The sequence below is a fragment of the Megascapheus bottae genome, chromosome 17 (genome assembly GCF_031878675.1).
Source record: "Megascapheus bottae isolate mThoBot1 chromosome 17, mThoBot2.hap1, whole genome shotgun sequence".
NCBI lineage: Eukaryota > Metazoa > Chordata > Mammalia > Rodentia > Geomyidae > Megascapheus > Megascapheus bottae.
Window position 1 is genome coordinate 36,988,915 of NC_143525.1, and position 25,831 is coordinate 37,014,745.

The 25,831-nt window shown below is 48.6% G+C and overlaps 2 protein-coding genes and 1 long non-coding RNA gene across 6 annotated transcripts; 1 reads left to right on the forward strand and 2 right to left on the reverse strand.

Annotated features, from left to right (window-relative positions):
- Positions 1-1,251: 1,251 nt before the first annotated feature.
- Positions 1,252-6,226, reverse strand: LOC150051845 (uncharacterized). Its single transcript, XR_016538356.1, has 3 exons — positions 6,091-6,226; positions 2,255-2,373; positions 1,252-1,330 (listed from the first exon to the last, which is right to left on the reverse strand). It is a non-coding gene; the product is annotated as an uncharacterized LOC150051845 (long non-coding RNA).
- Positions 6,227-11,234: 5,008 nt separating this feature from the next.
- Sgca (sarcoglycan alpha) lies at positions 11,235-25,413 on the forward strand. 4 transcript variants are annotated; one of them, XM_090350972.1, is made up of 10 exons: positions 11,235-11,928; positions 14,296-14,415; positions 14,511-14,665; positions 15,100-15,172; positions 15,521-15,719; positions 16,494-16,656; positions 17,520-17,728; positions 17,866-17,892; positions 24,580-24,772; positions 25,250-25,413. In XM_090350972.1, the coding sequence occupies exons 1-9, from the start codon at positions 11,718-11,720 to the stop codon at positions 24,758-24,760; spliced, it is 1,338 nt and encodes a 445-aa protein (XP_090207098.1). In that variant the 5' UTR covers positions 11,235-11,717; the 3' UTR covers positions 24,761-24,772; positions 25,250-25,413. The 4 variants fall into 4 exon arrangements, with proteins under 4 accessions (XP_090207098.1, XP_090207097.1, XP_090207099.1 ...); XM_090350971.1 differs by having other exon boundaries at positions 25,268-25,413; XM_090350973.1 differs by having other exon boundaries at positions 25,272-25,413.
- Positions 18,870-19,727, reverse strand: LOC150051847 (histone H1.9-like). Its single transcript, XM_090350975.1, has one exon. The coding sequence runs from the start codon at positions 19,486-19,488 to the stop codon at positions 18,955-18,957; it is 534 nt and encodes a 177-aa protein (XP_090207101.1). The 5' UTR covers positions 19,489-19,727; the 3' UTR covers positions 18,870-18,954.
- Positions 25,414-25,831: the final 418 nt, after the last annotated feature.

The following is a 25,831-nucleotide window of genomic DNA, read 5'->3' on the forward strand; positions in this document are numbered from 1 at the left end:
TGGGTATTTCCCATCCCTAAGCCTCAGTTCCTAAACCTGTTTGACTTAATGGTCTGAGCTTGTTCCTGAGCATGGCTGATCTGTATGAGGCAGAGTAGAGCTTTGAAGCCAGACCATTTTTGTTCAAATTCCCAAGACAATAAGTTTTGTTTCTGTGTTGGTCCTGGCACTTGAACTCAGGGCCTAGGCACTGTCTCTTAGCTGAGTTTGCTCAAGGCTGGTGCACTACCACTTGAGCCATACCTCTACTTCCAGGTTCTTAGAGGTTAATTGAAGAGAAGAGTCTCACAGCCTTTTCTGCATAGGTTATGATCTTCAGCTCTCGGTCTCCAGAGTAGCTAAGGTTACAGGCATGAGCCACAGGAACCAGCATTGTGTGAGCTTTAAATGGATTCTAAATGCATAAAATGCACAGAGGAGTTTGTTGGTAGGGTGGCTGTTGAACTGATCACACGTGTATGTGAGTGTGTATGTGTGTATATGCGTGGGCAGGTGTGACTGAGAATGAGCATTGGTGTCTAGAGCTGTAAGTTGGTCTGACTGAGACTTTGGGTCTTTGGTTCCCTTTTAAGGTCTATAATATGAAATTCTGAGATAATAAGCACTTCCTGCCTTCAGCAACTCCAAATCTCCCTCCCCTCCCTAGGGGATAGAACCCAGGTTCTCATACATGCTATTTAGTGCTATATGCCTGAGATGTACTTCGTTGCCTCTGGGGGGGAGAGAGACTGCTTGTTGGTTTCACAGCTAGGAGACTGCCTACTATGGTTCTTTCTGGCCTGCTTTCCTGCCATCAGTCCCTACAGGGCACTTTCATGTCCTTTGGAAGACACATCTTGGAGATTGAGAAGATCAAGAAAGTAGTCAGGGAGTGAGGGAGGGAGGGAGAGAGAGAGTGAGTTGGGGTTTGGGGGAAGGGACAGAATAGAGCAAAAATTTCTCTAAATCATCAGTTGCTTTAAAGGATAGCCTATATTTAGCTGGGCTTAGAGGGCCTGCAAATATGTATTTTGCAACTCAGACAGCCGTAGCCATGGGAGCTCTAGAGACATGCAGGGAGGTCAAAGAAAAAAGAAGAAATAACCAGAAAGATTAAGCAATATATTTTGTCAGCAGCAGATTGGAAGAACTGCTAATAATACACGTTTCTGTTTGCGTGTTTGTTTTCTATTCATTTATATTCATCTGCTGTCTAGATCTTGTACCTGAGGTACCTGAAGAAAATGACTGTGAAAGTACCTTCTCCCACTTACCTCTGCCTTTCTGCCCTGGCTCAGGGGAAAGAATGTCCTGCCATGTCCCATCCTGGCTGGCTCTGCACAGGTGCAACCTGCAGAAGAGAATGCCAGCTTTCAGCTCCCCCATGCTCAGCCTCAGCCCCTTGCACTTCAAGTGGCCATGGCCTTGGCCTTGGGGTGAGGGAAAGGAAGAGCGATCCTATCTTCAGAGACTCTTCGTTCTAATTTTAAAAGAACAATAATCCAAGCTACTTTTCTTTTAGTTTTAAAAGTTTCTTTTAAAGCTAAGAAAAGTTCAAGGAATCCTATCACAGTTTACTCTTTTGCTTCAGGTTTTTTTCCTCCATAGAATAGAAACAAACATCATTGTATATGAAATATCTCTCTCTCTCTCTCTCTCTCTCTCTCTCTCTCTCTCTCTCTCTCTCTCTCTCTCTCTCTCTCTCTCGTTGGTGGTGGGGATTGAACTCTGGGCCTAGGTGCTGTCCCTGAGCTCTTCAGCTCAAGGCTACCACCCTAACCCTTGAGCCATAGCACCACTTCTGGCTTTCTAGTTGGCGAATTGGAGATAAGAGTCTTTTAGTGTTTAGTGCGCCAGCTGGCTTTGAACTGAGATCCTCAGATCTCAGCCTCCTGAGTAGCTAAGATAACAGGCATGAGCTGAAATCTCTTTCTTTCATACTGACCCTAATGCCTGTGCCCCTACTCTCAAACAGATAAAAGGTATCCTTGGTAGCCTATAATTTTTGTATTATTATTTTATGCTGATATTTGAACTCAGGGCCTCACTTAGCTTCTTTTGCTGGCAGTCTACCACTGAGCCATAGCTCTACTTCTGGCTTTTTTCTTTCTTTCTTTTCTTTTTTTTCTAGTTAATTGGAGGTAAGAGTCCCTGGGATTTGTCTGCCCAGGCTGGCTTCCAACTGTGATCTTCAGATAAATAGTGTGAGCTGCTGGTACTTGGTTATCGTCTTACCTTTTTTAGTTGCAGCAAACTATACAGAACATAAACTCACCATTACATTCATTCGTTCACATTCTTCTGCAACCAACAGTTTCTTCATATTCTCAAGCTGAATCTCTGGTCTCCATCCAAAAGTGATTTCTCAATCCTTCTTTCTGCTGCCCCAGCTGCCTGCATGAATTACACACAAGATGGGATCATACAGAATTTGTTCTTTGGTAACTGGCTTATTTCACTTTTTTTCATGATATTTGTATCAGAGTTCATCTTTGAGCATTTGAGCTGAATGGTGCTGGCTTAAGCCTGCAATCCTAGCTATTCAGGAGGCTGATATCTGAGGATCATAGTTGGAAGCTAGCCTGCACAGAAAAGTCCATGAGAATGATTATCTCCAATTAACCAGCAAAAAGCCAGAAGTGGAGGTGCGATTCAAGTGGTGGAGGGCCAGCCTTGAGAAGAAAAATCTAAGCAAGAACATGAGGTCCTGAATTCAAGCTCTAGTATTGCCATGAGAAAAAACAAAATGGTCCTGTTTGTTTTGCCATGTGTCCAAATTTTCTTCTTTTTTTTAAGTATAGGCCATAATTTCACATTCCCCACACATTTAAGGATTCATAAAACAATGATTCCTGTATACTCATTATTTATATAACAGCCATGGTGTATGTGTATATTTTGTGCCTTTTCACACAGGAGACCCAGTAGTGTTTTGGCTTTGGTTCCTTCATTTTTATTTTAGTGTGTGGAAAAAGCCACAATTGAGTTGTCAGTTCCTTTCCTGATGATTAGGTTGAGAGTTTCTTTTGCTGTTGTAAGCTAGAGTGCAGTGAACTTCCTTGGACTTTTTCTGAACCCACCTCAGGACGTCTACCTGGAAGCGGACACACTTTGATCTTGACTAACTACTGCCAAGCTGCTCCTACAGTGATAAACCTACTTACCCCCCGCCCTCGCCCACTATTAGCAATTGCACAAGACGCCCTGTCTCACCACATCCTTGCCTAACATTTCTCTTGTCAGATTTCTGATTTTTTTTTTTGGTCGCTGGTGGGTTTGAACTTTGGACTTGGGCACTGTCCCTGAACTCTGCAGCTCAAGGCTAGTGCTCTACCATATTGAGCCACAGCACTACTTTCTCTGATTTTTGTTTTTAATTAAACATTTTTTGTTTCTTTTGGTCAGTCATGGGAGCTGGCCCTCAGCTCAAGTCTTCTTACCCTTTGAGTTACAGCAACTATCTCCCCCCCCCTCCTTTTTAATGCCAGTCCTGGGACTTGAATTCAAGGTTTAAATGCTGTTCCTAAGCTTTCATTTTATTTATTTTTTGCCAGTCCTGAAACTTGAACTAAGCACCATCCTTGGACTTTCTCAAAGCTAGCACTCTACCACTTGAGCCACAGCACCACTTCTGATGACTCGAACCCGGGTTTTCCTGCATGTTAGGCAAGTACTCTACCACTAGGCCAAACTCCCAGCCCTATTTATTTATTTTTGCTCAAGGCTGTACTCTATCACTTGAGCTTCACTTCCTCGTCTGGCTTTTTGGTAGTTAATTCGAGATAAGAGTCTTCTGGACTTTCTTATCCTGAACAGGATCTTCAGATGTCAGACATCTTCAGGCATGAACCACCATACTCAGCTAATCCTTTTCTTTTTACATTTTAACTTTTTGTGGTATTGGGTACTGCACTCAATGCATGTGCATATTGGCAGTTGCTCTACCACTGAGCCATATTCTCAATCTAGACTTTTCATTTTTGCCAGTCTGATGGATATGGATGTATCTCACCTGGATTTCCTATGAGATCAAACATGCACATTGGTCATCAAAGTTTCCTCCCGACAGTCACTTAGACGCATGTCCTTTTTTACTCTATTAAGCTTTTTTTGTTTGTTGTGTTTCTTTTTGGCACCCATACTGGGGCTATGATTCAGGGCCTGGGTGCTATCCCTTAGCTTTTATATTCAAGAGTAGCTCTCTACCACATGAGCTACAGTTCCACTTCTGAATTTTTGCTGGTTACTTGTAGAGAAGAGTCTCATAGACTTTTCTGTTCAGGCTGGATTCAAACCAAGGTCCTCGGATACCAGCCTCACAAGTAGCTAGAATTACAGGTACCAGCACTCTGAGCTGCTTTTTGTTCAAGGTTAGTACTCTACTACTTGAGCCAGTGCACCATTTATAACTTTTTCTGTATAGTTAATTTCAGACTTTCCTACTTGAGCTGACTTCCAACCAAGATCTGCAGATCTCAACCTCCTCAATAGCTAGGATTACAAATGTGAGATATTAGCTTCCGGCTATGTTTTGCTTTGTTTGTTGGTTTCTTACTGAGACAGGATCTGCAGGTTTGCCTGGAAATCTCCTGCCCAGATATTCTCAGTTCAGTTCTGATTTCTGGGAGGTAATTATATATTTTGAATGCTAACCATGTATCTTTTATGTGCTCCCCACATGGCCACCCAGACTGTCTTTTAACTTTGTTCATAATGTCATTTCCATAGAAGAGGACTTTTGGGATTAATGAAATAAACTCAGTCTCCTATGAGTTGTGTTTCTAGCCTAAGAAATGTTTTCCTATCCTTGATGGATCTACTGTTTTCTCCTAATGATTTTTAAAGTTTGGTTTTCCACTTTTAGATCTTTAATTCATGTGGAATTAATATTTATGGATGGTATAAAAATTTCAAAGCCAGTTGTCCAGTTGAATAGTTTATTCTCTCTCACTGAGTTGCAATGTCAGTTCCATCGTAAATCAAATCCCCACATACACTTGGATCTGGTTCTGGGTACTCTATTCTATTGATCCCTTTGTCCAGCCTGCCTCCAATACCACATTGTTTTAATTACTATTGCTTTTGGAAAAGCTTGCTATCTGTTAGGGACAGGTCCTCTTTTTTATTGGTCTTTAGAAGTGTCTTAACTTTTAACTTTTTCTTGGCCCACTGCTCTTCTATATGAATTTTAGAATCAGTTTGCTTAGCTCTGTGACTCGCCCTGTTGGGATATTTATTGGACAGGCATGAAATCCACAGATTAATGTGGAAAGAACTGTCCTGGAGAAAGACATTAAGCATTTCATCCCTACATTCAGTGCTTTTTTTTTTATAGCCCTCCATTTATTCCTTTAGACTTTAATAATGTTTTCCTTCATAAATATCTTTAAAGTTTTTGCCTAGATTCCCTACAATTTCAATCTTCTCCTAATCATTTTAAAGTGTGGTAGTGTATACCTGATATATATATATATATATATATATCATATATATATATATATATCACTTAAGCCACATCTCCACTTCTGACTTCTTTATGGTTTCTTGGAGATGAGTCTAAATGTACCTGCTAAAGCTAGTTTTGAACCTTGATAATCAGATCTCAATCTTCTGTGAAGTTAAGATTCTAGAAGTATGCCACTGGCATCTGGCTTAATCTTTTCCTTTTTTTTTTTTTTTTTTTTTTTGGCAGGGGCAGTAGTGGGGCTTGAACTCAGGGCCTGGCTACTGTCGCTGAAATTTTCATTCAAGGCTGGGGCTTTATCACTTGAGCAACTGACTGCTCCCCTTCTGGCTTTTTGGTGGTTAATTGGAGATAAGACTTTTTCTTGCCAGGGCTGGCTTTAAACAGCATTCCTCAGATCTCAGCCTCCTGAGTAGCTAGAATTACAGGTGTGAGCTTATACTTTCTAATAAATGATTGCTAAGGTGTTAGAAATGCTGTATTTTGTGTTTTATTTGTAATATTGTAGTTTTTTTGGTCTAGCCACTGGCAGGTCTTCCTTATTAACACTAATGATGTGCCTGTGGGGGGGGGGTCTTGGATTTTTCTAGATAAAAAACCTTTTACAAACAAATGACAGAGATTTTTGTGTCACTCGGGTTCCCTACCCTTTCACGGTCCCGTAGTGTCTTCTAAATCTGACCTCTCCCAGCTCTCTGGCCGGGTGAACGTTCTCCAGAGCCTCCCGTGTACAGAGCACTTTCCCATCCATTCCCTGACGCCCACCTGGCGTGGGGGCGTGGCTCCGGGGCTGGGCGGGGCCCTGGCAAGCCCCTCCCCTTCGGTCGGTGACCTGCGGCCCCGGAGGGTTCGCTAGCATTCCCCAACTCAGGTTTGATGGCTTTGGGATGGTCAGAGGTTCAAGAAGCCCCTGGGATGGCTGAAGTCCACCTAATAAAACGGGAAGACGGCATGGGCTGCGTGGGGTGGGGAGAGATTTGGGATAGACCCAGGTCTTCAGGCTAGCGCCCCCAAATACGGGGTGGGGGTGGGTCCGGAAAACGTCCTTGGGAGGTCCGAGGGTTGGCACCGACGAAGGGCAGGTAGGGAAGGGGTGGGAAGCCTCCATTAGGTCCAAGCCCCGGCCTCCTCGTTGGTTCTCTTCCGGTCAGGGAGCACATCCTCTGATACGGGAGGGGAGGATGGGCGCTCGCGGCCTTGGGTGCCTTTTCCGAGTCGCCCCCTCTAACGGCCACGCTCAGTGCGCATGCTCCGCGATGGAGCTTTTCTTTATTTATTCATTTCCCCTTGACGGGGCACATCTGGCGCTCCCGGGGGGCCTGATCCCGCCCCTACACTGCGCAGGCGCCAGGGTCGGGCTGACGCTAGCGACGCGCCCTCTGGTGGTTGTGGGCTGGCGTTGCACCCTTTGTTGCACGCCGGGGGCGGCATAGAGGATGGGGGAGGAAGCTGTGGGTGGAGTCTGGGCGGCAGATGGGAGATTCAGATCACAATGAGGAGAATGGCTTTCCTTTGTCCCTCGTGGAAACGCGTTATCTGCAGTTTTAGCTGCAGTGAGAGGAAAGATGGCCCTCTGGGAGTTAAGAGACTGAGGGAGATGGCTTCTTAGAGACCGAAGTGGACCCGGAGAGCAAGAGAGAAAGGAGTTGGGGCAATTCTGCCTGCATGCATGCATGCATGCATGCATTCATTCATTCATTCATTCATTCATCAAACATTCCCTAAGATGGGAAGAGAGGGAATAGGAATCTGGGGAAATGGATGCGGATGACAAAGAATGGAGGACAGAGACCCAGGTAGACAAGGGCTGGGCTGGGTCACTGGAGAAGCTAAGGTGAAGGAAACACTGAGCTTACAAGGTCAAGGTTGAACTGGGAAGGAAGGAATGAAAAGATCTAACCCTCCAGTCCCTGACCCCAGGCTCCTACTGGTGAGGAGACTGCAACAACAGCTGAAGATTAGGCCTTTGTGAGCACAAGAGGGGGTGATGGTGGGGGGTGCTCCTTGCAATGGATTAAAGCAGTCAAATATGGTTAAACCATGCATTTAGGATTATACAACTAGGAGAAACTGAGCACTAATCTGTCAGTATGGAGGATGTGGGGAAACCAGCCAATTAAAATAATTCAACACAAGTTTTCTTTGTTTTAAGATTTTTACTAGTGGGGCCAGGTGTGTGGCTTAGTCGTAGTTAACCTAGCATGCCCTAGGTTCGCTTCCTCAGTACCACATACACAGAAAAAGCCAGAAGTGGTGCTGTGGTTCAAGTGGCAGTGCTAGCTAGCCTTGAGTGAAAGCACTCAAGGACAGTGCCCTGGCCTTGAGCTCAAGCCCCAGGTCTGGCAAAAACATCAACAAAAATTAACTGTACAAAGGAATTTCACAGTAATATTTATATAGACGTACATTATGTAATTTAATCAGATTCACTCTATTTATATTCTTTACTCTTTCTTTCTGCCCCTTTTCTCCTTCCTCTTCTACTAGTATTGGGGCTCAAACTCAAGGCTCTGCTCTTCCCTACCACTCAAGCCATACTTCCAATCCCTTATTTTGAAACTGATACATGAGGGGGGGGGCGCGTTTACTCTGTTTTTTGGTGTTGTTGTTTTGTTTTTATTTTGTTTTTTGGTTGTGGGGCTTGGACTCTGGGCCCCAGGCACTCTCCCTGAGCTCTTCAGCTCAAGGCTACCGCTCTACCCCTTGAGCCTCAGTGTCACTTCTGGTTTTCTATTGGCTAATTGGAAATAAGCGTCTCACAGTCTTTAGTGCCCAGGCTGGCTTTGAACATTGATCCTCAGATCCCAGCCTCCTGACTAGCTAGGGTTACAGGTGAAGCCACTGTGCCTGGTTTTTACTCTGTTTTTCTTTTATGAATTGTGCAATTTGATAACCCAATTATTAGTGCAAGTGGTAACCAGTAAAAGGCAGTTTCTCTAGGTAGGAAAATTCCAACTAATAAAGGAATAAGAGGGCTGAGAGTTTGGCCTAGTGGTAGAGAGCTTGCCTAGCATGCACAAAGATCTGGGTTCAATTCCTCAGGACCACATACACTGAAAAAGTCAGAAGTGGTGCTATGGCTCAAATGGTAGAGTTTTAGCCTTGAGAAAACCCAAGGACAGTGCTCAGGCCTTGAGCCCAAGCCCTGGACTGGCAAAAAAAAAAAAAAAAAAAAAAAAAAAGGAGTAAGGGAATTGAATATCACCACTTTTTGCTGAAGAAAATTGGACCTAAATCTGACCAGGCCTCTAGGAGATAACCATCCACAGAAAATACCACTTACATAAAGTGGAGGAGCACATCAAAGAACACTAGCACATTGCAGTCAGCAGTCTAGACTGAGGAAACTGCTGAACAAATCTGGTTCCTATAAGGTAAGAGAGACAGAAAGGAAACAAGGGAGACGGAGAAGAGATAGAAGTAACTGTGGAGGAGGCTGAGGAAGGAATGCTTGAGCCTAAGAACTAAAGGATAACTTAGGTAACAATATGAGGCCCTGTACCACTTGATGCATGTCTCCAGCCCTTTTTACTCGACTTATTTTTCAGTCTTGCCCTGATGTTCCAGTTGGCCTGAACTTTGACCCTCCTGTTTTTGATTCTTGGTTAGCTGGGATGACAAATATAAACCATTATGCCCCGATTATATTGATCGAGTTAGATGTCTTACCAGTTTGTTGCCCAGACTGGCCTTGAATCTGAATCCTCCAATCTCTACCTCCTGAGTAGCTAGGGTTCCAGGCATGAGCCTGCATTTGGACAAAGCCTCATTTTTTTTTTCTTTAAACAATTTTTAAAATTTGTTTTTATAAAGGTGATGTCTGGAGGGGTTACAGTTACATAAGTCAGGTAAAAAGTATATTCCTTTTGGGGTCGGGAGTTTGGCCTACTGGTAGATTGCTTGCCTAGCATGCAGGAAGACCTGGGTTCAATTCCTTGGTACCACATAGAAAAAAGCCAAAAGTAGCCGGGCGCAGTGGCTCACCCCTGCAATCCTAGCTACTCAGGAGGCTGGGATCTGAGGACCAAGGTTCAAAGCCAGCCCAGGCACAAAAGGACCTGAGACTCTTATTTCTAATTAACCTCTAGAAAACGAGAAGTGGGGCTTGGCTCAGGGTAGAATTGTAGCCTTGAGCTGAAGAGCTCAAGTACAACACCCAGGCCCAGGAGTAGGGCGGTAGCCTTGAGCTGAAGAGCTCAGGGACAGTGCCCAGGCCAAGTTCAAGCCCCAAAACCCACCAAAAAAAAAAAAAAAAAAAAAAAAGGAAAGAAAGAAAAGAAAAAAAAAAAGCCAATTAAGGTATTGTGGCTCAAGTGGTAGAGCACTATCCTTGAGAAAGCCCAAGGACAGTGCTCAGGCGCTGAGTTCAAGCCCCAGGACTAGCAAAAATACATATATAAACATACATATATGCATTATATATATATATATATATATATACATATTTCTTTTTGGACAATGTCATCCTTTCCCTTACACTCTCCTTTTCCTTCCCATCCCTATCCACAACTTGTATAGTTTATTTTCAACATAGTGTCCAGTGAGTACCACTGTTGCATTTGTTTACCTTTTGTCCCTCCATTTCTGTACAAGGCCTCATTTCTTTAAAGCAATAAATACAATACTAAGAAAATAGAGACTTGAACACTGGATTTTTTTCCCCCTAGCTTTAAATAAGTTTTATATAGTGTTTTTGTTGTTTGTTTGGTTTTTTTGTCATCGGTGGTCGTAGGTCTTGAACTCTGGACCTGGGCTCTGTCCTTGAGCTCTTTAGCTCAAGGCTACCGCCCTACCCCTGGAGCCACAATGCCATTTCTGGTTTTCTAGTGGTTAATTGGAGATAAGTATCTCAGGGACTTTAGTGCTCCAGCTGGCTTTGATCCTCAGATCTCAGCCTCCTGAGTTAGCTAGGATTACAGGGGTGAGCCACCATGCCCAGCAAGTTTTATATAGTTTTAAATACAGTTTTCTAGTTTTAAATTTTTCTAGTTTTAAAAATTTCCATGTTTGGGCCCGGGAGTTTGGCTTAGTGGTAGAGTGCTTGCCTAGCATGCATGAAGACCGGGGTTCAATTCCTCTGTACCACATACATAGAAAAAGCCAGAAATGGTGCTGTAGCTCAAGTGGTAGAGCACGGTAGCCTTGAGAAGGCCCAAGGACAGTGCTTAGACCCTGAGCTCAAGCTTCAGGACTGGCCAAAAAAAAATAATAATAATATGTTCTCCTTGTGCAGGGGACTCATGCTGGTCTTCTCTGTGTTGTTCCAGTGTTAACTTAAGCGAGCACTGAACACTGGAAGTTTGATACTAAAAGTTAGCGGTAGTGTTTGTAATTGATTATGTTTTGTCATTTGTGTTCATATGAGTCATTGACTCCAGGCCCCTTCCCCTCCTCCAGGGCCCCTTCCCCTCCTCTCTATCTCTGAGGAAGGTAGAGATGCCAAGGTTATTTCAGGATACACACCTGCCTCAGAGCCCTGGGGGATGCTGACTCTGGATTTGGTGGCAGATAGGATGGTCAGGTGGGAAGACAGAGAGGGTAGGAGAGAAGTGGAGGGTGGGGGGAAGAGGAGGGAGAGAGAAGTGGGGGAGGGAGCAATTGGCTCAGGGAATCCAGAGCTGCTGTGATATTGAAAGATGAAATTGAATGGGAGTGGTATAGATCAAGCTTGTTTATTCAGAGGTTGATAATTGTGGAAGCTGGGCAGTGGATACTTAGGAAGGAACTCATTTCATTTTGAATGGTTTCCATAAGCTTCACAATTGCATTTTTGTTGGTTGGCTAGTTTTTTTTCTTGTGCCAGTACTGGGGCTTGAACACAGGGCCTGGATGTTCTCCCTTAGCCTTTTTCATTTTTTCTTTTCCCTCCCACAGCTCCACTTCCAGCTTTTTGTTGTTGTTGTTGTTGTTTTTTGGGTGGTTCATTAGAGATAAGAGTCAAAGGGACTTTCCTGCCTTGGGTTGGCTTCAAACTGCCAGATGGTCAGACCTCAGCCACCTGAGTAGCTAGGGTTACAGGTGTCCATGCAGCTCCCTCGTGAGAAGAGCCTTTGGTGTCCTGGGAGCCTTGAGGACACCTCCGGGTATTCCAGCTGCGTGCTGGGAAATCCCTGGCTCTTGCCAGGGGAAGGTCAGAGGGGACGTGACTGCTGCCTTTCTATTGAGGAATGGTCTTTATAGGCAGAATAACACTGGATGCCCAAATGTTGCCAAATGATGCCCAAACTGGGGCTGAGAGTGAGTGGGTGGCTCCAAAAATAGCACAGGAGGCAAGATGGGGACAAAGGGAGTCACATGGACAAGCTCTGGGGCTGGGCTGGGGCAGCTGCCCCCCCCCCAACATCAACTCTCTTGTTTCCAGAGCTTCTTCCCGGCCTCTGTCTCTGGAAAAGGGGAGAGATGCTGTTTCCTCCAGGACACACACCTGCCTGAGAGCCCCCACAGACTGGACAAGGACTTTGGAATTTGGTGGCTCTCCAGGAGAGGTGTGATGGGTGGGTGGGAAGAGACAGGAAGGGACAAGAACTACAAAACCTGCCACCTGGCACCCCAGTCTGCAGGCCCACAGCCTCAAGCACCGAGACCTGGCCTATGTGAGGTTCTAGGTGCAGCAAGGACTAGAAGGGCTCTCTGCAATGCTGTGTGACTGCTGACTTCTCGGGCACCTGGAAAAAAACGCCCTTCTGCCTGTCCTGAGTGGGGGGCCCCGGGAGAGAAGAGCACTAGCCCCCTGCACACCAGGGCCCAGGCTCTTTGGCAGGGACAGGAGGGGAGGGGTAGTAGCACTTACCAGCAAGCACCGCACTGGTCATCAGGGTCAGTGCCCTTCCCTTCACAGGCACCAATCAGCAGCACGGCTGTAATCCATTAAAACCCTCTGCTTTACTCTCACCATCCGTGAAATGGGAACCAAAGTCATATTTGCTTCATGAAACAGCTGTGCGTTTGGAGTGGGTTAATGTAGGTAAATACATGAGCTCTTCTGCCCAGCAGCAGGCTGGACAGCTGTCCCTGCTCACTAGCACACAACCTCCCCCCCCCCACGCATCATGTGGACAGGGATTGCACATCTCTGCATCTCTGGGACCAGGTAGGAGCTCCACACATAAGCACTGGAGTGCTGAGTTGATTATGAGGTTCTGGAGAAGCCAGCACTCTCCACACAGTGGGGAGTGGTGGAAACAGGCCTTCAGAGGCCAAGTGACTCACTCTAGGCCACATCTCCAGGAAGCTTCAGGGTGGGGTTTGGACTTGGGTGTGCAAGCCTCTGAGCCTGTGCTGATGCCCCCAAGAGAGAGAGCCTGGAAGGGCAGCGCTCCATTCACCTGTCTTGATGTGGCCAGTCTCATCCAGGGCTGTCTGGGCCCTCATCTATACAGGGGATGCTTGGCCTGAGGCTCAAGCTGGGGAAACAGCCACCTCCATTGGTTAAGGAAACTCACCCAGCCCCCTACACCTTCGAGGTGCTGGGCTGGGTGCCCAGGGGCAGGGATAGAAAGGTAGGAAGATCCTAGTCTCTGAGGAACTCGAGCATGGTACTATGGCAGCTGTGAGGCTGGGTTGGCACGGAGATGCATACAGGGGCTAGCCTAGGAGGAAAGGAAGTAGAAAGGCAGACCAGGAAGACTTAGGAGAGGTGTATTTTTGCTTTGTTTGTTTGTTTTTGTTTCTGTTGTTTTGTTTTCCTGCAGATGGAGCAGAAAAATGGGGGTGAGGCAGGAAGGAAGGGATCTCCAGGCAGAGGGAAATAATTCTTCAAAAGAATACCAAGTAGGGGAAGCCTAAGGAGGGTGTGTGTGTGTGTGTGTGTGTGTGTGTGTGTGTGTGTGTGATGTGTCAGGAGTATTATAAAGGACTTGTAAGGAATCAGCCAGAAGGCCATGGACTGAGGATGAAGTGGGAACTTAGAGTAGTGGAAGACCTTAGGATTTTAGGACTAGCCCAGGTAGTCAGGTTAATTGTTTAATTGTTTAAAAAAGGTGCTGTCTACCTGAGCATTGCACCACACACCTATAATCCCAGCCTTGGTCCGTTGAGGTAGGAGGATCTTGAGCTGGAAGCCAGTCTGGGCTGGGGTATATAGTAAGACCCTGTCTCAAACACACACACACACACACACACACTCCTCCAGGAAAGCATGGTAGGAGGGACATTGTGTGAGAATAGTGCCTACCCTAGATTCCCCTATGGGCAGGGGAAGATTGGGCCACAGCTGCTGTGGGACACCACCCCCTCCAGTCCCTCCCTCCCTCCCTCCTCCCTGCCCCTGTCTCTGTCACTCACCAAGGCCAGCAGGACTGGACAGCCATGGCCGCAGCACCTATCTGGATTCTTCTCCTTATGGGCAAGTTGGGGCCTTCTTTAGGGAGCTGCCGAAATGGAGGGGTAGAGGTCAGGGAGGATGAGGTAGAAGAATGGGTGGGGAAGGATGTGGGGTGAGGCAGGGCCTGAAGGTCTTTGAGGGTGATCAGGGTCCAGGTAGTTAAGGATCCAGGGGCTGGGCACTAGGTTTTGGGGTGTGGGGCTTGGGAGTCCTGAGGGCAGAGATACTGAAGGGCTAGGGTGGACTGGAGGGAACAGGCCCAGAGGGTCCTGGGCCCTTTAATGGGCTGGCTCAGGCACTGCTTCTGTGAGGCCTAAGCTAAATTTGGACTTGAGGGGGAGGAGAAGGGAGCTGGGCAAATCCCTGTTACTCCATTCCTGGGCAGGCCTGCTTCTTCTCTATAAAGTGCAGGGGGGGGTGCGGGGGGGGGAGGGTTCTCTCAGACTTTTAGGGTCACAGGGTACTTAGAAAGGTGCTTATCCAGAACCGAGGCTGCCTGTGTGTTTGAAGCTTGTGGGGGTCCCCCTAGGTTTCTTGGCAGGGTTAGGGGGCGCTGAGGCCCAGCAGACCACTCTGCACCCACTTGTGGGCCGTTTCTTTGTGCACACCTTGGACCATGCCGCCTTCCTGCGCCTTCCGGAGCATGTTGGTGAGGGGCCTCATGAAGCACTGGCTGGGGGGGAGTGGGGGGATGCCTTGCCAGGGCTCGTTTCAAACTCCAATCCCATCTTCTCTCTTCACCAGCTGTCCCATCCACAGTGCGAATCACCTACCAAGCCCACCTTCAGGGACATCCTGATCTGCCCCGGTGGCTCCGCTACACCCAGCGTAGCCCCCACCATCCTGGCTTCCTCTACGGCACTGCCGCCCTAGAAGATCGGGGGCGCCAGGTTATAGAGGTGCCAGCGGGGACCCTCAGAGGGCCGGTCACTGCGGCCTCCTAGCAGCAGTCCTGTCAGAGAGAACTGAGTGTTCATTTATGTTCACTGGGCATTCAGTCACAATCATTTACATGTAATTTACATATCCCTTTCCGCTTTTTTTTTTTTTTTTGGCCAGTCCTGGGGCTTGAACTCAGGGCCTGGCCACTATGTCTGAGCTTCTTTTGCTCCAAGGCTAGCACTCTACCATTTGAGCCACAGTGCCATTTCTGGCTTTTTCTGTGTATGTGGCACTGAGGAATTGAATCCAGGGCTTCATGCATGCTAGGCAAGCACTCTACCACTAAGCCACATTCCCAGCCCTCATACCCCTCCTTTTATTGGTGCTGTCAGACTCAGCTAGCAAGCTTTCCCTTAATCGCACTGCTCCACTCTCTTCCCATCTCCCCCAGATCACAGCCTATGATCGGAACAGCTTTGACACCACTAGGCAGAGGCTGGTGCTGATAATCGGTGACCCAGAAGGTACCACCCCCCCCATGCTGCTCCTCTTCCCCATCAATACCAGTTCCTTGGGAGGGAGTGGCTTGGGAGAGGGGGGAGGGGGAACAGGTCCCAGAGAGTGGGGCGTGACATTGATGGTATTTTGGGAGGAAGCCCTGGGCTGGGACTAGTGTCTCGCTGGGTTACTGTCTCTGTACCAACTGATGTAGGGACCTGGGCAAGTCACCAAGGGTGCCTGTGTTGGGGAAAGGCATTTGGGGCCTGTGGTGTATCTGTATCTGGTATTAGGGAGGCTTGGAGGAGGCCAAGGAGCAATCTAGAGAGCAGAGAGGAGCCTAGTGCAGCCAAGTGCCTGCCTGGCTCCTCCAGGCCCCCAGCTGCCATACCACGCAGAGTTCCTGGTGCTGAGCCATGATGTGGAGGAGCTGCTGCCGTCCACACCTGCCAGCCGCTTCCTCACAGCCCTGGGCGGCCTCTGGGAGGCAGGGCAGCTCCAGCTGCTCAACATCACTTCAGCCTTGGACCGTGGGGGCCGAGTCCCCCTCCCCATCGGGGGCCGTAAGGAAGGGTGAGTGGCAACTTCAGAGAGGTGGGCATCAGACAGGGGTCCCCCTAATTACAACTGGGGGTCCTCCCCTTGGACATCTGCTCCCAGCTCCACCTCTGTCACTGCCATTCAGTACTGTGAGGTCAGTACTTCCCGGTCCCCCAGGACTAGGATACCTGTCAAAGAAAATCCTAGGGCATGAAGAGTGGGGTGTGCGGCAACGCCCTGGTGGCTCATGCCTAGAATCCTAGCTGCTTAGGAGACTGAGATCTGAGGATTGTGGTTCAAAGCCAGCTAGATCAGACAAGTCCATGAGACTCTTATGTCCAATTAAGAGATAAGAGTGGTGGAATGGGAGAGTCCCAGCCTTGAACAACAAAGCTAAGGGGCAGCATCCTGAGTTCAAGCCCCAGCACTGGCACACAAGAATGCATAAAAGTATGGCATAAAGCCGGCACAGTGGCTCACGTCTGTAATCCTAGCTATTCAGGAGACTGAGATCTGAGGATCATGGTTCAAAGCCAGTCCGGGTACAAAAGGACCTGAGACTCTTATCTCCAATTAACCTCTAGAAGATGGGAAGTGGGGCTTGGCTCAAAGGGAGGCTGATTTCAAGCCCTATGACCCCCCCCCCACAAAAAACTCAGATCTCGAGGGGAGGAGTTATGTGTCTCCTAAAACTCATCTCCAAGCTGTGTTTCCTACCTTACAATTGGGACACCCCAATACTGTGGTGCCTGCCACACAGCTGAGTGTGCCCCACCACTCTGCTGACAGTGGCTTCTTTGTGCCCAGGGTGTACATCAAGGTGGGCTCTGCCTCACCCTTCTCTACCTGCCTGAAGATGGTGGCGTCCCCTGATAGCCACTCTCGCTGTGCCCAAGGCCAGCCTCCTCTTCTGTCTTGCTATGACACCTTAGCACCCTACTTCCGTGTTGACTGGTGCAACGTGTCCCTGGTAAGGAGGAACCTGGGCTCCAGGGCTGGTGGTGGGTTATGTCCCCATTATGACCCCTTGTACTGCTTCCCACTCAAGTCAGATTTTCCAGTTTCTTTCTCTGATGGTCAATCAGGGTCTCAGCTTTAGATACTGGTTCTAACAACCCCTCCCTTCATTGGCCCATCTGTCTGTGTCCTTTTTTCTTTCTCCTCCCTCTTCCTTTCCCACTCTGACAATTTGTCCCACTCATCCTCTCTCCCTTTCCCTGTCCTGTTCCCCTCCTCCTCTTAGAGGAAAGATATTCTGCTTTCTCCCACAAGAGGGAGTCTAGTCCACATTCAGGGCCTCTAGCTCTGGCCTCCTAGCTCTGCCCAGCCCCATAGCTAAGGCCTTCATTCAGACTTTCCTCACTAAGGGCTCTATGAGAGATTCCTCCTCATAAACCTGCCTGTAGCAAGAGCTGAACTATAAACTATAAACCAAGAGGCCCACTACAGCTCTTGGGGATGGTGAAGGTGGTGCTGCAGAGTCAGGGATGGATTTGCCATCCTGATACCTACCATGCTCTGGGCACCAGGCCCACTGCACTTTACAGGAAGCAGGTACTCCATGATCACTCTCAACTTTACAGGTGAGAAAACAGACATGCAGAGCCCCTCCCCCCAACCAGGAAGCACAAGGCTGAGGAACAGGGTCTAACCATTGTGTTAAATCTTGTCTCTTCTGGCTCCTTGTCCTGTGTTTTTCCTGCAAGGTCATGCAGACTAGGGCAGGCAGGCAGGAGAAAACCCTATATCTATATAGGATAATAGGGTGGCCCCAGAACCTGTGACCTGTCCCCTAAGAGGGGACTCTGAAGTCAGCCCTGGTCCTCTGTGCAGGTGGATAAGTCAATACCAGAACCCCCAGAGCTGCCACCCACCCCAGGCGATGGGATCCTGGAGTATGACCCATTCTTCTGCCCACCCACGGAGGCCACAGCTCGAGACTTCCTGACAGATGCCCTGGTCACCCTCCTGGTGCCTCTGCTAGTGGCTCTGCTGCTCACTCTGCTTCTGGCCTATATCATGTGTTGTCGGCGTGAAGGACGGTGAGGCCCGGGCAGAGGGCAGGGTGGACAGCAGCTGATTCTTGTTCCTGGGGGCACTTTAGGCAGCCAGAGTCTTGCCATTTCCCCCACCAAGATTATGAGGGGGGGGAACCAACTTTCTCTTTTTTTTTTCACAGGCTGAAGAGAGACCTGGCCACCTCTGAGTGAGTAGGGGAGGGCTGGGAGTTGGGCGGGAGTCCTCATAGACTGTCACACTGGACCCTTTAACCTTCATAAGCTACAGGGACAAGCTGGCTTCCTTTGGGATGATAGGGAGTATGGGAGTGTGTGGCCTCTCTGACCTTTTAACCTTTAAGCCCTGGCCCTGGGCAGGCTGAAGGCTGGACCTGTGCCCTGAGTCATCATAAAGAGTCTTTTGTGAGTCCAGAGCTCACATCTGTCATCCTAGCTACTCAGTTCGAAGTCAGCCCAGGCAGGAAAGTTTGAGAGACTGGAGGAATGCTAAACTCAAAGCTAAACAAAGAGAAAAGGTTCAGGAGCTGCCTATTACACAATGGACCTTTTTCTTTTGGTGGGAAGTAGCTTGACACTGGTTCAGGAGGGCTGAGATCTGAGGATCTTGGTTCAAAGCAAAACTGGAAGTGGTGGGGCTGGGAATATGGCCTAGTGGGAGAGTGCCTGCCTAACATGCACAAAATAAAACCAAAAACGAAGTGGTGCTGTGGCTCCCCACAGTCTGCAACTGACAAAAAGTCCAGTATCGGGCCGGGAGTTTGGCCTAGTGGTAGAGTGCTTGCTTACCCAGGTTCAATTCCTTGGTACCACAAAGCCAGAAGTGGTGCTGAGGCTCAAGTGGTAGAGTTCTAGCCTTGAGAAAAATCCAAGGACAGTGCTCAGGCCTGAGCTTAAGCCCAGGACTGGCAAAAAAAAAAAAAAAGTCCAGTATCACACACTCGTACAAGCACACAAACACTATATGCACAGCCATATCACACACCTAACTGTACACACACAGCTATATAATTTGTATATAAAGACCAATTCCACTTCTATTACCTCTTCCCAACTCCATTTAATTTGTCCCAGCTTCCCTTAACCTGTGCTCTCCTCACGTCTCTGTACCCCCCACAGCCCTCTTCCTCCCCCCATCCTGAACCCCAAAGATTCCAGGAGGCAGATGTGATATAAGTCGGGCTCCTTTTATTCTCACTGCACACAGCCCGTGGCAGGGGTCGTGCTCCTGCCTCTTGGCCTGGCCTGCCTTGTTACTTGCGGCGGCCCTTGGCTGCTCGGCGGACTCCCTTGAAAAGCTGCTTTTGGCCCTGTTTGGAACCCACTCTTGACCTGTGCTGCCCAGAGCGACCCTGCCCAGAGCGACGCTGCCCAGACCGTCGTCGTCGCTGCTGGCGTCTCTTGGCCCTGATCTTCTTGGCCTGCTCCTTGCCCAGACTGAAGGAGCCTGAGTAGCCTCTGCCGGACACCTGCTTGATCATGCCGCTGTCCAGCAGCTTCTGGATCACGCACTTGAAACGCCAGGAGTTTCGAGTCATATTGTAGCCTGTGCTGGCCACAGCCTTCTTCAGGGCGACCAGGGACACGCGGTTGCGCACCCCCTTGTCTGCCACAGCCCTCAGGATCACCTTCGACATGCTGGGCCTCTGATGGGCTTTGGGGAAGGTGCGGGGCCCAGTCTCACTCTTGCTAGGGGCCCCTGATGCGCTGGCCTGCCAGCCTCCACCCATGGTAGTGTTTGTGGCCAAGGGTACCGGTGGAGCCACCGGAGAAGTGTCTTTTTGCATCTCTCCCGGAGGAAGCGGCGGGGAGCTGGGTGTCAGAACCTCCAGGGTGGTGGCTGGAAGTCTCCACTGGGTCAGTCTCGGTGGTCAGCAAGCTGCGTCCTGGCTCCTGTTGCCCTCAGAGGCTTCGGGTAAGGCTCTGGCCCACACCACCCCTGGGTGGCCAGAGGGGCGACTAAGGATGATCACCCACTGCTGGCCTCAGCAGACTCCTGCCGAGAGCTGAGGGGAGGCGAAGTTATCTCTGCGGTGACCTCAGGGGGCCATTATGAGGCCACTAGAATCCTGCAGGAGTCACAGGAACCCCATTGTTCCCTGTCCTGGGAGGGGCAGACAGGAAGTGGCAGAGTGGACATCTGCTATACCAGGAGCCCTGCAGAGAAGAGCCAGACAGGTGGAGACTGGGTGTGTGTGCATGCACATGACACAGGCAGAGTGCCGCGAGCCCTCCATTTTTGTTTTGTTTTATTTTTTTCTCTTCTTTTCTTTTCTTTTTGTTGTGGGTCATGGGGCTTGAACTCACCCTGGATGCTGTCCCTGAGCTCCTCAGCTCAAAGCTACCGCCCTACCCTTGAGCCAAGTCCCACTTCCCGTTTTCTAGAGGCTAATTGGAGATAAGTCTCAGGTCCTTTTGTTCCCCCAGCTGGCTTTGAACCTTAATCCTCAGATCTCAGCCTCCTGAGTAGCTAAGATTACTGGTGTGAGCCCCTGCTCCCAGCCTGAGCCCTCAGTTACAAACCCATAATTTGGCCCCACCATTTGGCTCTTGGTGTCTCTGGGCTAAAAATATTTTAGCCTAGTAGTGGTGACTCGCCTATAATCCTAGCTATTTAGGAGGCTGAGATCTGGAAGAGGATCATGGCCTAAAGCAAGTCTACACAGAAAAAAAAAATCATCAAAAGGGCTGGAGGTGTGGCTCAAGTGTAGAGTGTCAGCTAAACTTTCTAGGACCTGAGTTCAAGCCCTAGGACCAGAAAATAAAAAAGCCCCCAAACCATTTTAAACACCAGACCCATAACAACATGATTCTCATGGGGAATATGCTTTCCAGAGTAAACAAATGAAATTCCTTGATTTATGTAAGTCCACCAACTTTCTGTGCAACAGAGTTAAAAGGGGTCAAGGGTATAACTCAGTTGTATGAATACCCCAAAACTAAAATGTCCCCAAGCCACAGAGCTATGAGACTTAAAATACTTTGTTTTTCTATTTTACTTTTAATAGACTTCATTTTTATTTTTTTTATGTTTTTTGTGGGTCATGGGGCTTGAATTCTGGCCTGGGCGCTGTCCCTGAGCTCTTTAGCTCAAGGTTACCGCCCTACCCTTGAGCTAAGTCCTACTTCCCCATTTTCTACAGGTTAATTGGAGATAAGAGTCTCAGGTCCTTTTGTCCCTGGGCTGGCTTTGAACCTTAATCCTCAGATCTCAGCCTCCTGAATAGCTAGGATTACAGGCATGAATCACTGTGACTGGCTTTCACTTTTATTTTTTTATTAGAGTTCATTTCAATCCAGGTCAATGGCTTTCCCTGTTAATTGCATGGGGTAGATTTTTATTATTTTTAGAGGGGTAGAACTATGCCAAAATTGGTTATAGCTACTGTCATTGTGAATTGTGTATTTTGACAAGTATTCCCCCACTTCCAGGTCCACTGGGTCAATTCTTTTGTCCCTCTTGACATTTCTGGAAGTTAAAGGACCACCTCCCCCACACACACTTTTTTCCATGTGTCTTCATTGGTTTGGCTTTTCAGTTTTGCTTATTTTCTATTATTTTTGGTGCCAGTTCTGGAGCTTGGACTTAGGGCCAAAGTGTTGTCCTTGAGCTTCTTTGGTCAAGGCTAGCACTCTGTCACTTGAACCACAGCTCTACTTCTGGCTTTTTGGTGGTTCATTGAAATAAGAATCTCACAGACTTTCCCGCCAGGGACAGGTTCTAACTGTGATCCTTCGATCTTAGCCTTCTAAGTAGTCAGGATTACAGGCATAAGCCACTAGCACCTGGCTCATGTGTTTTAATTTACCTGCTCAATGCATTAAAATTTAAAGTTAATTGTTTCCCATGCTGCAGATCAAACCTAGGGCCTCATGCATGCGAGGCAAGAGCTCTACCACTGAGTTACACCTCCATGTCTGCATCTTTGAAATTAGCCATAAGTTGTGCTCTGTTGTCTGTGTCTTGCCTGTATCAGACTTTACTGTTTACAAGTACACCGGGTCCCATTGACACTGTCCTGCGACCCATGTACCAAACCCAGAGCATACAGAACTGCATATCTGTGGTAGAGTAAGGGAGTGGCCAAGATCTAGGCCACATATGTTTGTATTTGTGCGTACATGTGTGTTTGGGTGTTTAAGAACTCCCTCCTGCTGATCTGTTGGGCAGAGTTCTGATGTGAAGGCCTAAGGGGTAAAGGTACCTGGGGTTTAGGGTCCACTCTAGAAAAACATTCCCAGGGTATTCCTCCCAGGGTATTCATGCAGGGTATTCTGCGCGAGACTGAAAGTCCTTCTGTTGTCTCACTGGGTCCTGTGTCCAAGTGAACATGGTGGAGACCATTTCCTACCCACCCCATCAGACCTAATTGAGTGACAAGTGTGGTGGCTTTAACCTGCATGGGGGACCCCAGCCTGTTCATAAGGAAAGGTCTCTGCTCTGTCTGACCTGTCTCAACTTCCCTTGGAGGCCAAGTTTACTGGGGAGATGGCTATAGGAAAATAACACCAACTGTTGCCATAGCAACTGCATCCTATAATAATAGCTACTAGCTGAACACTGGTGGCTCAGAGTTGTCAGTAAATCCTAGTTACTCAGGAGGCTAAGATCTGAGGATCCTGGTTCAAAGCCAGCTCAGATAGGAAAGTTCCATGAGACTCATCTCCACTTAACCACCAAAAGGCCAGAAGTAGAATTATGGCTCAAGTGGTAAAATATCAGCCTTGAGTGAAAAGGCCAAGTAAAAGTGTAAGGTCCTGAGTTCAGACCCAGAAATGGCATACAAAAAATAGTAACAGTTATTGATGGCTACAAGCTGGACTAGAGGGTGCTCTAAGTTCTTTTTTCTAGATTAACTTTTTTTTTTTTTTTGGTCAGTTGTGGGGCCTGAACTCTGGGCCTGGGCCCTGCCCCTGAGCTTTTCAGCTCAAGACTACGACCCTACCTCTGGGTCTGGGTACTGTCCTGAGCTCTTCAGCTCAAGGCTGCTGCCCTACCCCTTGGGCCACAGCGCCACTTCCGGTTTTATAGTGGGTAATTGGAGATAAGACTCTCATGGACTTTAGTACCCAGTCCAGCTTTGAACCATGATCCTCAGATCTCAGTCTCCTGAGTAGCTAGGATTACAGGCATGAGCCACCGCTCTTGGCTTAGATTAACTTTTTTTTGAATTTTTTTTGTTTTTTTTTTGCCAGTCTTGGGCTTGAGCTCAGGGCCTGAGCACTGTCCTTGGATTTTCTCAAGGCTGGGGCTTTACCACTTGAGCCTCAGTACCCCTTCTGGCTTTTTGTCTGTGTATGTGGTACCGAAGAATCGAACTCGGGTCTTCGCACATGCTAGGCAAGTACTCTACCACTAGGCCAAACTCCTGGCCCCTTAGATTAACTTTTAATTCATGCAACTGCATTACAGTTGAACCTCTCTCTGGGCCTGGGCCCTACCCCTGAGGTTCAATAATTTACCTGAGGTCACAGAGCAGTCAACAGCAGAACTCATTCAAACCCAAAGCGAACCTTCTTGCTTCATTGTGCTACCTGCTGCTTTTAGAGGACTCGAACTCTTCTCTGGACAGTGGGCGCAAGACCACTGAGGATGTCACCTATGAATACAGCTGAGCTTTCTGAAGGAGACCGGGAGCTGGAGCTCAGGGAGAACATTCTGAAGCATGTGGCCACTCAGAGTGTTCCAGGCCATGAGCAGTGGAGCTTTAGAAACCCTGGTCTGAAACAGAGGGAAGAGGCAAAAGCTTATGTTCAGAGGAGGTTTGAGAACAAAAGGAGCAGGGGACAAGGGCTGTGAGGAGGTTGTGCTACTAGGGAGACAGCATGGATAAAAGCTGGGAGTCAGAGAAGGTCAAGGAGAAAGGTAGAATTAAGAGAGAGGCCAGGTACTTGGTGCTCAGTATTTGGAGTTAGTACTGAGAAAAGAGCTGAGTGCTAGAAGCTCAGTGTGTGGAGTTGGTACTGAGGGGTACAGAATGTTAGCTGCTTAGTTCTTGGAACTGGTACTAAGAAGTTGAGTACTAGGTGTTCAGTGTTGCAGTTGGTTCTGAGAGGAGCTGAGTGCTGGATACTTGATGTCTGGAGTTCTGAGAGAGGAGCTGAGTGCAACGCTGAGTGCTTGGAGTTCGTTCTGAGCGAGGAACTAGATGCTCAGTACTTGGGCTGGTACTAAGAAAGGAGCTGAGAGATGGCTGGGAGTATGGCTTAGTGGTAGAATGCTTGCCTATCATGCATGAAGCCCTGGGTTCAATTCCTCAGTACCACATAAACAGAAAAGGCTGGAAGCGGTGCTGGGGCTGTACTGGTAGAGTACAGGGAGGCTCAGAGACAGAGCCCAGACCCTGAGTTCAAGCCCCAAGACTGGCAAAAAAGAAAGAAGCTGAGTGTTCCAAGCTTGGTGCTTGGTGTTGTTGAGAGCAGAACTCAGTGCTTGGTGCTTGGAGTTGGTACTGAGAGAGGGGCTGAGTGCTAGAAGAGAGCCATTATACTCTAACAACAGTCTGCAAAGGCCGGCACTGAGTGTCCACTGTGGGCATGTGTTCACATCTCAGCATCTCCCGAGCATTCTCTCCATGCTCTGCACTCCAAGCTGCATTTGCTCATTGAATCTTCGTGTGGATCTAGGAGGGAGCCTGGCCACCCTTATTTTACAGTGGAGGAAACCGAAGCATCCAGTAGTTATGCCACTTGCTGAGAACACACAGCTCTGACTCCAGGCTTCCTGCACGCAGGTCCTGTGTCTCAGTCATGGGACACAAGCAGGCACTGTGGGATTTCCCATTGGTTACCTGTTCCCACATGGCCTATTTGGGTCCTAGACCGTAGGGGCTAGTTGTGAGAGCTGCTGACCCATGCCCTTTGCCCTCTGCCCTCAGCATCCAGATGCTGCACCACTTCACCATCCATGGCAACACAGAGGAGCTGCGGCAGATGGCGGCCAGCCGCGAGGTGCCCCGGCCTCTCTCCACCTTGCCCATGTTCAATGTGCGCACAGGCGAGCGGCTGCCTCCCCGTGTGGACAGCGCCCAGGTGCCGCTCATCCTGGACCAGCACTGATGGCCCTGCCAGGTAGGTCTGGTTGGATGGTGCTAGGCTTATTGCTGGACAAGGGCAGTGACTGCCTCAAGGCTAGGGCAGGTGATGGGCTAGAAGGGGAAGGGGCATGCAGACCTGCCTGCCCAGTGAGAGTACGAGAGCTCTGGGGATGGGCATCAGTGCTCACACCTGTAATCCTAGATACTCAGGAGGTGGAGATCTGAGGATCACAGTTCAAAGCCAGCTGGGGCACGACAGTCCATGAGACACTTATCACCAATTAAGCATTCCCTCCCACCTCCGAAAAAGATCTGGAAATGGAGCTGTGGCTCAAATCGTAGAGGTGCTAGCCTTGCTAGGTGCTAGCAAAAGAAGCTCAAGGACAGCATCCATGTCCTGTGTTCAAGCCTCAGGACAGTCCCTGAGACCAAGCTCCTACAGGGGAGGTGACAGAAGGCAGGGACACCCGAATCTAGTTCTCTCAGCCTTTCCTTCCTTCCATCCTTCCAGTCCAATCTCTCCTTTCAGACAGCTGCTGACCTGAAGACTCCGGCTCCTGGACCACTTGAACGTCAGGCTCTAATCAACAGAGGGATGGGGAGGGTCGAGGCCTGGGAGGTGATGGTGTTTGGAGTCAAGATCCTGAAATAAAAATATATCTATAGCTCTGCTCACCCATGGCTGCCAGTGCTTTCCTCGTAGCCGCCTCCCCGCATCCTCACTGCCTCCATTCCTTCTGCCTTCTGGGATCCACACGAGGAGATTCTTGCTTGTCCTTGGGCTCATGGAAATTTGCTTTCCTTAAGTTCTCTGGTTGGGGAAGGACTTGCTAGACACAGCTCTCCCATGAACTTGTCAATGAGAGATAACTAGATCATTATCTTTTTTGTTCTTGTCAGTAGTGGGGCTTGAACCCAGGACCTCACACTCTTGGCCTTTTCGCACAATGCTAGAACTCTACCACTTGAGCCACTGCTCCCCTTCCAGCTTTTTTTTTTTTTGTCAGTCATGGGGCTTGAACTCTGGGCCTGGGTATTGTCCCTGACCTTTTCAAAAGCTCAAGGACACTGCTCCACCACTTGGAGCCACACT

Excerpts from the sequence above, each read along its gene's own strand:
- LOC150051847 (XM_090350975.1), bottom strand. The coding sequence starts at position 19,488 with ATGCAAAAAGACACTTCTCCGGTGGCTCCACCGGTACCCTTGGCCACA.
- Sgca (XM_090350972.1), top strand. The coding sequence starts at position 11,718 with ATGGGGACAAAGGGAGTCACATGGACAAGCTCTGGGGCTGGGCTGGGG. Across the intron at positions 15,720-16,493 it reads ATCGGGGGCCGTAAGGAAGG|GGTGTACATCAAGGTGGGCT; the intron begins GTGAGTGGCAAC and ends CTTTGTGCCCAG. Across the intron at positions 17,893-24,579 it reads AGAGACCTGGCCACCTCTGA|CATCCAGATGCTGCACCACT; the intron begins GTGAGTAGGGGA and ends CTCTGCCCTCAG.